Below are 15,359 nucleotides of genomic sequence, written 5' to 3' on the forward strand. Positions count from 1 at the left end.
AATACCGATAAAGTCTGCTAAGATCCATGTTCTATTAGAAAGATCTAGAATAAAAAAATCTGATTACTGTATCATTCTTAAACAAAAATATACTGCCTTCTCATTACAATAACATACTGTTGGTGTCTTTCATACTAGAAGATCCGACACAAAGAAAACTTCATGAAGACAGAGAAATATATTAATACAGATTGTGATGCTGCAAGCAAATGTATTTGGCAAACTTTTAGGCTAAGGTTCAATGGTATTGACTCTATTGACATCAAATAACATGAATACATTGACATCAATGACAAACACAAAGGTTACTAACATTAACTGGGTTCCTTCTTTCATTCAATTTTTGGTTTATATTCTATTATTTTTCCTATATTTACCCTTGTTGGTTTGTTGTTTGTTCATCTGTTTCCTTTTTCTTCTTTTTTATTATTTAGTCCTCTTTTTTCCTCTCTCTCTCTCTCTCTCTCTCTCTCTCTCTCTCTCTCTCTATATATATATATATATATACTTTTTATTTCCCTTCTCTTCCTTCTTTTTTGCTTATATATTTTATTTATTTATATGTTTTATTTTCTTATGTATATATGTTTACATATTCTTTTAGTTTATTTTAGGTTTTTGTGCCCTTGTACTTGACCCCTTTTTTCTCCCATCTATTTAGTCTTCTAGGTCTGCTAATATCATCAATTTATGTTCTCTTGTTGCTCTCTTGCCCTGATGATGGATCATGGTGTTTGATCCAAAACGTTGGCAACAACTAAATCTACACGGTCAAATCAAGAAGAATTACAAAGAAATTATTATGGACTGTGGAAATTTCATGTTTTCAAAATAATGGCAATTAAACTCTCTATTTTCATGTTGTACACAAACAATGAAATGCAATTACCAAAGTACATAAGGTAAATTATTTTCACATAAGAAACTTCATTTTGATGAAAAGTTGTATACTGAAAAGATTTGCATATGCCAGGTTCATAATGTTGATGAAATAGCCAGTAAAACAATGTATCTTTAACAAATTTAAATTCATCTTAACAGAAAATATGTACCTAAAAACTTTTTAATAGACATTTACCATTCAGGGCAATGAAAAAAGAATTACTTACAGATTTGACAAGACATGTTATCTTTGGCCAAGACAACCTAGACCAAAGCTGTGTCATAAAATACATATCCATGTCATACGGATCTCTTCCAATGAGCTGAAAAATGATTTTGAATTTAGAAGAAAAAAAAACTGTTTTAATGCCCTATCAAGCACGCATGGTTTGCATTGAACATTCCATCAAAGCAGCATCACCCTCAGACATTGGTGCTGCATAGATAATAACAAACTATATCAGGTTAAATGAAAAACATCCTCATTATCACTGATTAAAAACAGCATGAAGGCTATTTCACCATATATGCTTGTGACTTGCATCGTGCAAATATTGAGAATTGATGACTGATTTACACAACGGTACAAACAAATTTGATGATGAACATGGTTCACAAACTTAAAACATAAACCAGTATAACAAGCTTTGAAAGAAATATTTCAGCTATTCAAACATTTAGCTACAATTAGCAAACCTTGGACCTGCAAATAAGTAGCTAAAATATACAAAACATAACCCTGCAAATAATAAACATGCACAACAGGTGATGGAGGCTATGCACTGGTTTTCCCATATTTCTATAATAATATGAACCAGATACAACATAACATCATGGAATTCAGAAAAGCATATTAACAACATAAAATAAATTGTACCTAGTAAATCATCATATGCATCTGGAAATGAAGAAAGCTCCATAAGTAAGGGTGGAGACAGTGGTTGAACTAAATCCCCGCCAGTTTTGTCAGCTTCAAATTCTGACAAATAGTCTTCCTGCACCTCAGAACCAACTAAATCTGAATGGTTCATAGATAAATGACCATTTGCTGCATTTTCTTTTGAAATGTGCAACCTATGAAGAGCAGAACCCCTGTCAAACCGCTTGCCAATTTTATCCTTGTCTGCTGCAGAATGATTACTAAGTTTGTAACTATCTTCTAGTGACCTAAACACCCGTAACTTTGGTTGTAATCGTGTTAAATTCATATCATCACCACCCTTGGCAAAGCTACTTGTTGAAGAAAGTGGTATAAAATAATGTTCCATGTTTTGTTCAACACTTTCCCTCAAAAGTTCTGAATTAATTGCTGGTTTTGAAAGTGCAGCTTCCCGTACAGATTGCCTTAAAAAAGAATGTTCACATTTCTGAATATCTGTAAAGATTTGTCCGGAAATATCAGGATGGTCAGTCTCAAAATTGACAAATCAAAGAAAATAAATGATGGGAAGCAAGTCTTCAAGCAGATTGAAAAGCCTTAATTTTTGTACATAAATTTTCAATTGTTAAACTTCCATATACCTTGAATCTCATCATGTCTCAGATTTGGTGAAGGAGAAAGTCCATTCAATTTGTCATATTCAGGAAGAATTTCTAAATTATTAATCTGAGATGTTGTCACTTGCTGCTTTTGCAGGTAACTGGCTTTTGATGGAGGATTTGGAGATAAAGAAAACAACTGCGGAAGCTTCAATGCAGGAGTTGGTGGAACCAACTCTAACTGTGCTGGCATGGTTTTTGAGTTTGGATCACCATTTCTCTCATTATTAACTTCCTGTGTTTTCCAACAAGTAATGTTATATCCCAAACATTATTCATCAAATACATTTATTTTTCACTCAACTCAATCACTGAATGAAAATATTTATTTTTGTGTCTATAGGAAGTTGATAAACATCCATTCCCATTTCATCAAATAGCACATTCTTTCTTTACAAACATTCAATCTTCTATAATGAAACTAAAGCACCATATATATAGACATATACATAGGCTTGTTTAAGTTGTAACCTAAATTTAGGTTAAACTGTGCATGCCAATATTTTCAAAAGAGCCTATCAATTCTCAAAAAAATTGAACCTAACAATGATAGCAATATCTTGCTCACGGTTGTTTCTCAAGTCTGTTTTCTGACTTCTGTGAAATGCAAATATTAATGGAACCAGAGAGATAATGATAACAATGATGCTATGCCATTGATGTAGATTTTTATTCTTGTAAAGATAAAGGCAATGTACATGATGTGCTTAAAAGCTAAAGCAATATATCAATCCTAAAATTGAACAGCATGACAAAATTACTGCAATCATATTAATCATATGATGGATAGCAAATGAAAGGGGTAATTCAGAGATTATATGCAAGAGTCAACAGAAGAGCCTGATATGTCAAAAATTGAATTTACACTGCTTGATCTTTTTGTAAATGAGCGCCATGCATATGTCAGCCTTGCATATTAATTTTTTTTATCATCCACCATTTAGAAACTTGTGCTCTTGATCTCTTGAGATTTGTTTTTTGCAACTAGAAGATTGCTTGGGACCTGTTATAAGGAGATAGGTGTGGCTAAGCTAGTGTTGAATATACACTAGTTACCAGTTGCGTTTGGGTTTGGGCTTGCAGATTCAGCAAAACAAAAAAATGAAGTTGGGTTTGTTTTTGGTTCCTCCATACAAACACACATGCACATGCGCACACATACATATGGATGTATGTTATATATATACACACATACACACACACACACACATACATATGTATGTATGACACACACACACATATACATACATGTGTGTGTGTGTGTGTGTGTAATGCCCCATATTGAAATAACACTAGAATTTGTCCTAGAATCACAATTGCAATAGAGCAAGAGATGAGTTATGATTAGGGTTTATCTTTAACAAGTAAAACATCTCTTTCAAACCAGATGAGCCTTGATTTAAAACCACAAGAGTGATATTTAAGACTATAAGATGCTTGGTATAACATATATGAAATGGATCAGTTAGAGGTCTGATCTTGATTATGTATCTGCTGCCCACACACGTCTGATCTGAATATTATCTTCTTTTATTGTTTTTTGTAATTACTGGAAGTCGATGATGTTCTTCTCCAAAATGATAGCTTGATTTCTCTCTCTCATTCCCTGCCCCCTTTGATGCCAATATTGATTTGCCTCATATGCCTCTTCAAATGGAATGAGGGGTCATGTCTTCTTCAAAATACACAACCGTCCCCAAATTTAATATAAACAAACCTAAATTCAATAATTTCCATTATCTTGTAGTATTTTCCTCCCGTGAAAGTGATTCTTTGTGATATTGTACAAAGCATATTATTTTACTTTAAAAATTGATTTAGATTGAACTTAATGCACTTTAACATTCAATACTCGTCTGCTAATCAGATAGAGTGTTTTGTCTTTTATAATCAGATCATGATAAACAATTGCTTGAATGTTTCTAAAGCCTTTGCATCAAATCCATTGTGTATATAGATATACATAAACCACTGAAACCAAGCATCCACTGCAAACACATTTCTTCGAGGCATTTTGTCAAACTGTTCACACATATTGAACATGCCACTAAATTATGCAGACATGTCTGCCAGGGCAGTTGTAGACTCGTAATACAGCTTCTGGTGAAATTTCTCCATTGTTCAAGATTGATGGATGTTCATACCTTGTTCCAAAGCTCCCATATTGGCGTAGTAAGGGTTATCATTTTATATTAAGGTGCAATGATTTGTTGATATAAAAGATGTAGTTGGTGTTTGTCAAACAACATAGGCATACTGTTGTGTCATGATGAAAATCTTCTAGATGTTATTCAAAACCAAAGGTGTGCTAAATGTTCATCAAAAACTGTTCTCTTGCCTTAAAGAGAGAAAAATCAGCCATCAAAAGACACTGAGATACAGATCGAAAAATATAAATATACTTGAATAAGCACAGTATATTAAAGTGAACCACTATTGGCATGCTATCATTCTTAAGTAGTTAATTGCATATTAAGATGATGAGTGAAATCCTCAATCGAACACCAACAAAAATTACCAAGTTGAAACATTAAAAATTGATAACAAAAAAGATAATTAAGTAGAATCCCCACGGTTCATCAAGCCTGGACCTTTGCCACATATATATATAGACACACACATGCATGTATATGTACATATACACGCATGTGTGTGTGTGTATATCTTTTCTAGAACGCTTGCAATTAGCAAAGAACCACCAACATGTATGGCCAGCGCACCTAATAACCTTCAATTTCCTATCAATTATCAATGACACGAATTTTCACTGCATAACAATTAAAACACAGACCTTACATCTATAAAAAACAAAGAGAAAAATTCTCCCTTTAATATTAATATACACAGCATTTTTTGTATTTTTATTTTTTGAGTTTAGGCTGCTAACTTTTGATATTAATGATTTTTTCTGTTGCCTCCCTTTCTCTAGGGTTCCTTTTCATTTTTCTAAAAAGAATATAGCTGTAGTTCTAGTTTATTTTGTTCCTTGTAACACTCCTAATATGCAACTTTCTTTGGAAGGTACTGTATAGAATAGAGAATTGCAACAACAGGCGAAGTTGACATGTGCAAAACAAAAATTGTATTAAATATAGAGTATCAACTATTACATTTTTACATTGAATCCTACTACAGTTTTGTACAAACCACGCAGTGTTCCAGGAACTTGGATCTGTCTGAAAAGCAATGATCTAATTTTTTAAGTCCTTGTGGTCTAACAGGATTGAACCAAAGAAGCCATGCTTCAGGTGGTTATTAGTATTGCAGAAACTACCTTGTATCATGAGGAGTTCTAGTTTTGATTTCTGCAATATCTGTAAAAAACCAGATTCTATTAAATACATCTTTGAGTGTTTCTTTGCTAAGAAGGTATGGAATATCTTTTGTGCTAATCTTGAGGGTTGGAGTTATAGAGGTGGTATTAATTTGAGGGAGATTCTGTGTGGTTTTGTACCTTAATTAGATAAAACAATTAACTTATTCTGGTTTATGTTTTCTAACGAAATTCTTTGGACTATATGAAGCACAGAAATGAGGATAAGTTCCAAGCGGGACGGAGAGCACTCACTGAATATTCAAGAAGACTCATAGCTTACAATGTTACCATGGAGGTGAACATGATTATGGAGGTCTCTAAGGAGAAATTCATGCAGTTAATGAAGAATGGAACAGCAGAAGTGAATAGAGGAGAGATTAAATGCACATTGGCCCAAAAATGATGCTGACATTATACCCTTCAAGAGAGGCTACTTGGAATTACAGAGGAAGTACAACAACAACAATGGCAGGAAGTATGATTTTAACAGCAATTTATGGCATATGTAAGAAAATAATAGTGGCAGAAAGTAGGACTGCAACATCACCTTTCTTGTATTTTCTTATTATATTTAAAGCAAAAAAATGTACAGTTTGACAGATTTTTATGTTAAGGCATGTGCAAAATTTTTGCACAACGACAATATTTCATTTAATACTATGTAAAGTCCTTATTGGAAGCATTTAATCAATGCATTGACAATGTCAGATATAGCATTCAAGGCCCAGATTTGCACCATTTTATCTAATGGGTGAACAGATGGCAAGAATAGGACACTCGTTAACTTTTTAACAACTTCAAGGAGACAGCTAGTCTTTTTAAAGTAAATAAAAAATGCAGAGACCTTATGCAACATGTTGAATGAAGTGACGGAGGTGGGAATGAAAAATGTCATCCAAATAGTGACTGGATTTGTCATATGCTGTTGGCTTGTTTCTATGCAGCAGGTTGCAAGTGTTCGTGCAGTGGTGTCTTTGCAGGGTGTCTTTCATATTTCCTCACAGGAATTTTGTAATGCGTTTAAAGCAGAGTATTAAGGTGTTGTTTTAAAAATGAAGGAGACAATAGTTAAGACTGCCACCTTTTTTTGTGTTGTGTGCTGTAGCGTTATTTCTTTTATCTCAGACTGTTCAAGGAATCTTTGCCTACTATCGTATATCTCTATTTTGGGTGAGTTGCTGAACCAGAGGCGTTTTTGATGAGAAAGTCTGATCTGTGTTTTCCGCCAGTACTGGCGCAATTGTTTGGTTAAAATTTTGTTTGCGAGTATGTGGTGATTTTTCTGTAGCTCGTCAGACTTGTCAGGAAAGCTGTTTTCTTTTATGGCATTATTTTTTTCTTCTGGGATCGACAGTGCTCTTGATGGATAACATCTTGGTTGTTACGGGTAGAAGATGATCAGATATTGCTGTGTTTAGCCGCTGTGTGGTTATCGGGCAGAGAAGAAAATATACTTGAGGTGTGTATTTTTTTTTAAATGTAGACACACAGTTCGCGAAAAAGAGTATATGGAATTCTGCGCTTTGACAAGTATTTGAAGCATTTTGTGTACAGGTGTTCAGAAGACGTTTTAATTCTTTGTGTCAGCAATAGAGGTGGTTGTTAAAAATTTAATGTTCTGTTCGATTGAAGTGGTTATGTAAAGATACGTTCTGACAGAGAAAAAAAATGGTTCAGATGATTTTATAAAAAGTAGAGATGAGGAGCCGATTACTAAGTTGAAGATTTGTGCTAAGGTTGCAGATTAAATTGATAAGTTTTCAGTGTGAAGCGTATTCTATTCTGTGGACTGTGGATTAATATCTTCATCAATCTTATGTGGGAGAAATATATCCAAAAGAGGGATGCGTAAAAGTTTTTTTAGTGGTGTCTGGTTGAAGGCAATGTATACTGTGAACTATGTTGCAGAATATTATTAGATGCGGGTATAAAATAAATCTGTATCTTGATGTGCTCAGTTAAAAAGAGGAATGAAAAGTCTCTGGTGGAAATGAGCTTCTGATAGCATTATGGACAGCTGTAAAAATTGTGTGTTGATTCTTGGACTAAAAATGCAGAAACGTTGACTCAATCAGTTTGACAACGGTATGAGGCATGTGGGTTTTGCTTATCTCTGAGTAAAACAGAGAGCTTATATGCTCTTCTAATCTTTTCATCTTGTTCACTGGAAGGTTGAGTTGGTGCTCATGTAAGTCGAGATGTTTGCTTTGAGTTGGTGCTCATGTAAGTCGAGATGTTTGCTCTGAGTTTGTGCTCATCGAGGAGTCGGTGCTCCTATCTGTAACTGGGTTGTTGCCCACTTTGGTAATATAATCTTTGTAATACGTGGTTTTTTACCCAAAAGGATTTTCCACGGGAAATTCTGTGTTCTTGTGCTTTGGCTGTCTTTTGAATGTTGTAATCTGTTAATTTTTAAATTTTCTCTGTCAATACTGATTCACCCCCTCCCCCTCTCAGTATTGACTCTGTTTTTCAGAAGACACGAGGAATATTACAAAATACATCTACAACCACACAAATCATGAATCTTATGAGAAAGCACAAAAAAGACAAAGAGCTCGTGCAATTAACAGTTACACACTTTTCTCACATTACAAAGTATAGTAGTTTTATTGCCCAACCTTAAGTACATGTTTGTGAACGAAACGTGGTTGGGGACTCCTTATTGCAAAAAGGCTAAAGCAGAGGATCATGAAGACTGTTTTTGATAATGGATTTTCCAAAGTCATAAAAGATACCACCAAGGTAAGTTTTTGAACTCCAATTGCTAATTTTTTAATCTTATAATATCACAAGTTGCTGATTTTGTAAAATTTTGATATTTTCATTTGTTGATTTGGCATAATTCTTTAATTTAATTTTCATCCACTATTGATTTTGGTTTCAAATCCATTGGTTATGGTTCAACAATTGATGGATGGGGATCAAAACTCCATGGATATCTATGAAAGGCCATGGATAAAGCCAAATAAGTAATTCAGGACGTTTCTGAGACTTGGGGGAAATGTTCCCCCACAACACCACCACTTCCGCCATCTTTGTCGGGGCACTGCCGAGTCGCTTGCTATATGGCACATGCCATTACATACTGATTGCAACCTTTAACTTGGTGAAAACTAGTTGAACTTTCATGGGTTACTCACAAAGTTGTTATATTGCAGATTTTGCCTTGAAGATTTCAATTCACCTCTATTTTTATATCAGCACTGCTCAATAAAATACAGAGTTATAAAAGTGCATGGGGGCATTGTTTTCTTCAATTTTTTTGCATTCATAAGAGAGTCACTCTGTAGCTACGTAAAAATATATATGTTTAACTTTACTTTACTATTTATTTTAAGTTTACTAAAATCCTTACAAAGTTATAAATATTATCTTCGCATATCTATGGTGGGAAAAACATTGTACTAAAATGCCTAATCTTCAAACACCTCCTATCTACATTTATCCCAGCCTTCTAGTGCTTCTGACTGTGAGTACTACTGGAATGTTTTTGAGGCATTTCACACAAAGAAACTCAAGAAGTTGACTTAAAAGCGCTTGAGTGACCTTGTCCATGTGTAGTAAAACCTTTAGTTGCATAAAAATAAGGTAGAAGGGAGAATACAAATCACACAATTTACCTTGATAACATTGATCCATTTTTGGTTGAATGTATCAATGTGGATCCACTGTTTACTGATATAATAGGATAGCTGATTTGATAAAGGATGCAGCCAAATGGAAAGTGAATGTGGTCATGTCCCCAAATCAAAACAAGTAAACCAATCCAGGAGAAAGCTCCTTATATCATATTTATAAAATATTAGTAGTCAGTATAATAAAAAACAAATATAATAAAATCATAAATTGTAAATACAAGTGCTCAAATTCTAATCCATAATCCTTTTTGTGTACATTCATGTTTGGTCATTCATAATTTATCAGTACTAATTACTGATTACCATTTACTAATTACTAATTGCTAATCACTAATTACTGGTTGTGTACTAATTACTAATAAACGATTATATTTACTGATTACTAATCCATAGTTGATTACATCATACACTAATTTAAAAATAATAAGAAAACATTTATATGGTTCTCCTATGATACAAGAATATTAACCAAAACAAAATGAATGATAATCAAAAGACAATCTGAAGTCACTAAATCATAAATTGTAAATACAAGTGCTCAAATTCTAATCCATAATCCTTTTTGTGTACATTCATGTTTGGTCATTCATAATTTATCAGAACTAATTACTGATTACTATTTACTAATTACTAATTGCTAATCGCTAATTACTGGTTGTGTATTAATTACTAATTTATGATTATATTTACTGATTACTAATCAGTAGTTGATTACATCATACACTAATTTAAAAATAATACGAAAACATTTATATGGTTCTCCTATGATAAAAGAATATTAACCAAAACAAAATGAATGATAATCAAAAGACAATCTGAAGTCACGATAACAAAAAGGGATAAGCAGCGGTTAAGGAGGGGAGGATGTGACTTTCATTACAGCCACGTCTCTTCCCAAGGGACCCTCTTATCATATTTAAGGGAAGCCCGATACCTCTCATGGGGGGAAGGAGAAAAAATAAGAGAGGAGTATGTACGGTAACAAGAAAATAAAATCGGCCAGGGAGGTTAGAGGAATATACAGCGATTGCAAGCAAGGAATTCTTAAGCCTGCCAGCAGAGATAAATAGGTGCCGGCAATGACAGGTAAGCACCAAACTGACTTCTGATTTAACATTAGAATGTAACAGTCAGTAATATATATATATATATATATCTTATTCGTATATCATTTAATACAACTATTGTGTGTAATCTGAATAAAATGGATGGCAACAATATGATATTAATCTAAGAGGCAAATTATATATAATTATTCAAGTGGCATTAAAGTCACAATATTGTTAGACATAACATAGATATATCTGCACATAATCTCAGGAATACATAATACAATCAGATTCAGATTACATAAATTATGGTAAATACTGTAAATTCTTATAATAAAAGAATAACAAACTGATTATAGTGAGATAATGACAATTAGTGGTTAATACTTATGCAAAGTAACACTAACAGAAAACTTTGATGATAATCCAGTACACATCACTATTGTATGTAATGTAAAATGGTAATCATGTCAGAAATAACTGACTATCATAATGTGATAAATTGAATAAGTATAATGAATGATTCATTGTAAATGAGGGACTCTCTCTTGAGTACCCCACTCCATAGTGGATGCCTAACACCTGCCACATGGAGCCAAGAGGGGTGAAGCATCTGCTCTTGGGCTTAAGAAGAGAAGGTGGATGTGATGAGGGGGAACGGTGATAGAACACCTAGCTGGGTATGCCACTCCATGATGGATGCGTAACACCTGCCATATGGAGCCAAGGGGGATATGGTATTCTGCCCTTGGGCCTAGGAGGGATGGTTTCTTGGACACCCTATCCAACTAATGGACTAAAGGATTTGATTAGTAACTGACTTACAAACTGGCTTTATATAATAATCTGATCTCTTCTAGGAAATATAATAGTCTGATTATGTTCAACAATTATGATTCTAACAGTCATTAATATAGCAGATTTGATATCATTTAATATAATTCATATTTCAGTTTCAAGTATTCTTTCATATATGCTCTCTAATTTTGTTTCAGGAAAACAGTATAAAAAGGTATGCCTATAAAACCCAATTACTTATTCATAGATTTGGCCAAGTTTAGGTTAAATTAAAGCGTAACTAATTAGGGGACATTACAGGCAACATATGAAGAGGCAGAAAGTGAGGTTAGTGAGCCATTAGGGGCAGGTTCATTGCATACATAGTTTGATCCTATGGCTGAGGTTCTTGTTGGGGAATTTACTGGAAAAATTACCGCTATATCATCAGCTTCTGCAACAACCACACAACAGCAGCAGACGATTCTGAGCTTTAGTCAGAGAAGAAAACTATGATTTATAATTTTTATTCATTTTGAAACTTTAAGTTCATATATTGAGAGGTTGAACTTGTTTTTTAGTATATGATATGTATTAAACTCTAAGTTTGATTTCTATGTAAAGAAAATCAGTAATATGTTCTGTAAATTCAATAATATGTGTTTTATAAATATACTTTTACAATTTATGTATTTTTAAATATTCAAAAATTTTGCCAAAGTTTTGCTGAGTCCCAAATTATTAAAAAATTTGGGCCAGTCGAGTCATTACCGTGAAGTGTCACCTTATCACTTTTTGGGTTTCTTTGTTCAAAAGGGATGAAGAGAGTAACTAAGGATGCTGAAAGCTTGGCAAAATTTTGTGATGCATTATATCCAATAAGAAGTTGCATCTTTTTTATTCAAAAGTACTAGAAGTTGTTAAGAAATCAATTTTTGACAAATATAGGTACAGCAATAAGAAAGCAGTTCTTGACAAATATGGGTACAGCAAGTAAAACAACAATAGGCATTAAATTTTGAAGTACATGCATATCATACATCAATACTCCAATGCGTGAAAAATTAATATACGGCATGCTATAGTCCAAAACAGTGAAAATTATAAAAATATCTTACTTTCTCCGATCTGTGTGGAGACCCTAATGCTGATTGATGTCTTGCTGTTGGAGCACAAGCCACAGCCTTACTTACTTCTTCACGAAGGGTTGATATTGATGCCTCCATTGCTGGTCTAGCATCCTTGAGCTGACCAATAAGCACCTGTGCCAAGAAGAAGCAATTGAAATTTTAGATACTAAGCCATGCAAGTTGATAATGTCTGTAATCTATGTTGATCAGTTATCAATGAATTACAAAAACCTAGGCCTTTCTGTTTAAGAAATAGTGTGAGTGCTAGCTTATAATTAAGAACTTCAACCCTTTTTTGCATGGTGTTTTCTTCCTAAATGCACAGAATTTAGCTGTATAAATTTAGCAAACTTGTGAACATTTTTCTACCAGTTAGACTTAAAGTTATTCTTAATTAAATAGCAGATTAAGAAAATTGCCCAACAACTGCAAAATCCATCTACTTTGTTCAGCAAAGCTCTATCCTAAGCAGCATTGAATTCTCTCTTCAGTTATTCATGTGAAGTATCGCACACTGCAATCATGCCCCAACTATCTACAATTTCTAGCATCACAATAGCAAAAAATCCTGTTTTAAGATCTGCTGATGATAAACAGTCCAACTTATTCCCAGAAGTTCAAAATGAATATTGCAAATTTCCTATATGGCATAGTTTTAGGTTTTTGATATACAAATTATAAATGTTAGCATTTTAGTCCCTTATTGTTATGCATAACCTTAGTAAATGAAAGAAAAATTGTATGCTAAGAATTTCCTCTCCTTCATCTTATGAAGTAAGCGCCCTATCTCTAAGAGGGTCCATAAACTGCCAAAATTGTTGTTTTGTCTTCGCTATTAAAAAGATTTTTCCCTATTTAAGAGGGTTCATAAGGTACCCATTGAGAAAAGAGCTATCCTTTAAGTTTTATAAAAGAAAAGAGCTATGCTCTAAGTTTTATTAGGTACCCAGCTATCATGTCCCCCTCCTTGATGTAAAATTAACAAGGACCCATAGCCTATTTTCCTCAATTTTCCCATAGACTAATGGGATGGTAGAAAGGGAAATGATAAAATAATTAAATTTATGTTGTAAGAAATTAATCTTACATAATATTTTTAAAACGCAACTTATATTTAAATTTAATTATATAAGAAGCTTGTTATAAGTGAGTTAAAAGTGTTGCTAAACCCAAGGTTCTATGAGTGATTAAAAGGACAATTTTATATTTTATAACTTAGAGGATTAAAAAATAAATGAATATAAAATATAACATTAGTTCCCCTTAAAAAGGTTATATAAAGAGGATTTTTTTTCGAAAAAAAATGTCATTTTGTCCATTCTGCTGATTCAATTCCCAAGAATGAATATGATTCCTTCATTCTTCACCTAAACAAAAACACTCTTAGCCATTAAAAACAATTCTACGCAAAGAATTGTCATTATGCTGCAGCTGTTGAAGCTTTCCAATATCCAGTTGTGTGATTTTGGTTTCTTGATTACAATTTGGTCAAAAGGTGATATAATAACATTGTTGCATGATTATTAGTACTTTTAATGATTCTAATGACTTAATGAGCTCATTCTAGTCCCTAGGTGATCCATACCATCTATTTGTACAATTTCAGCAATTGTTTTGAAATATGAAATTATGTCTGCTGGTTGTACCACTTCTATACCTGATTGCAACCCTTGTTTAGGTGTTTTGGAAGCTGTACCAACGCTGAAAGGATGCTGTACCATTGCATGATTATATAATACAGTATGAGATTTGAAAAAAAAAATAGTTAAAACAATTGGCCTTACAAATTCCCTACAGGCCGTACTACTTCTTGCACATTGTATTTCTTCATACCAATCTGTACCATTCATTGCAGTAGATTATTATCCAATTACAGTTGGTTTTCAGTTTATTTCCAAGGTATCAGTTTATTCCCAGTTTTCAGTGCAACATTTTTCAGTTAGTTTGTTTATGCAGAATAATCATTTTAAGTACAATTATTTTCATAAATCCAATATTGTGATAAATGAACAGTTTACTGCTAATAGTTTGATCATTGTTATTAAAAATTCTAGATAGTTCACTGCTTGATCCATGCTATTATTATGAGAAGTTCCCGGTTGGTTTAACTACAAGGTCCATTTGCTTTCATATTATTATTTGCCACTTTGGCATGAACCAAAATCAGGTGATATAATCTGTCATTCTGGCATTGATACATTTCCAATTCTCATCTGTCATTTTAACATGATCATAATTTGAATATCATTATCTACCATTTTGGCATCAATCATTTCTGTTGGTTTAATATTGTTGCAATTTGGTCAGCTAACAGTAAATAAGTTGCTCATTATATTCATTGTCCTCATTCTAATCTCCATATGCTCTCAACTTGCCCACACCTGGAACTTGGTGATCAAAAAGAACTGGATTTGACTTGATTGTTAAAATTCAGTGGATTTGAGTTAACAATTCTACCATGGAAATTACACAGGCAAATAAGATTCTATAAAACTCCTTAGAAAGGCAATCATAGAAAGGACTTTTACCATATGTTAAACCATGGTTGGCCACAAAATAAGGGGCTTGGAGACCAATCGATATGGTTATGCCAGCACAAGAATGGTAGTCTATGCTAAAAACTAGTATTAAACCAATATAGCATCATCCATAATAATCATATAACAATGTTAATTACCTAGACCAACTTCTGCTTATACCTCTTATAATAATTGAAGCCCAATATATGTGAAATGTTACCTATTGTTTTCATCTGCAAGTAGAATCAAGGCAGATCAATTGAGGCCCATCAACTCCACAAGCAAATGAACACAATTTGGTAGAATACTTGTCACAACAGCACACAACTAAAATGCATATCAATGATAAAGAACTTACAGATTTAGTGTGCTTCAGTACAAATCTAAAACCAGTGACCCCTTGAAAATATATAGCATTCAATCACAATTTGGCCTTAAAAAATAAGCCAAAAAAAAGTTATATCAGAGTTCTATTTTGATAACATTTTATGTATCATCCACTTGAC

General features: G+C 33.2%; 1 protein-coding gene across 1 annotated transcript in view; it reads right to left on the minus strand.

Annotated features, from left to right (window-relative positions):
- The window catches only part of LOC131064925 (AUGMIN subunit 6), an 85,532-nt gene that overhangs the window by 11,730 nt on the left and 58,443 nt on the right, over nt 1-15,359 (minus strand). Inside the window, exons 10-13 of the mRNA XM_057999269.2 lie at nt 12,323-12,466; nt 2,404-2,656; nt 1,760-2,257; nt 1,110-1,318 (exon numbers count right to left, since the gene is read on the minus strand). Of these exons, the coding sequence (XP_057855252.1) occupies nt 1,257-1,318; nt 1,760-2,257; nt 2,404-2,656; nt 12,323-12,466 (957 nt within the window). The 3' untranslated portion in view covers nt 1,110-1,256. The remainder of the gene's footprint in view (nt 1-1,109; nt 1,319-1,759; nt 2,258-2,403; nt 2,657-12,322; nt 12,467-15,359) is intronic.

The sequence above is a fragment of the Cryptomeria japonica genome, chromosome 1 (assembly GCF_030272615.1).
Source record: "Cryptomeria japonica chromosome 1, Sugi_1.0, whole genome shotgun sequence".
Classification (NCBI taxonomy): Eukaryota; Viridiplantae; Streptophyta; class Pinopsida; order Cupressales; family Cupressaceae; genus Cryptomeria; species Cryptomeria japonica.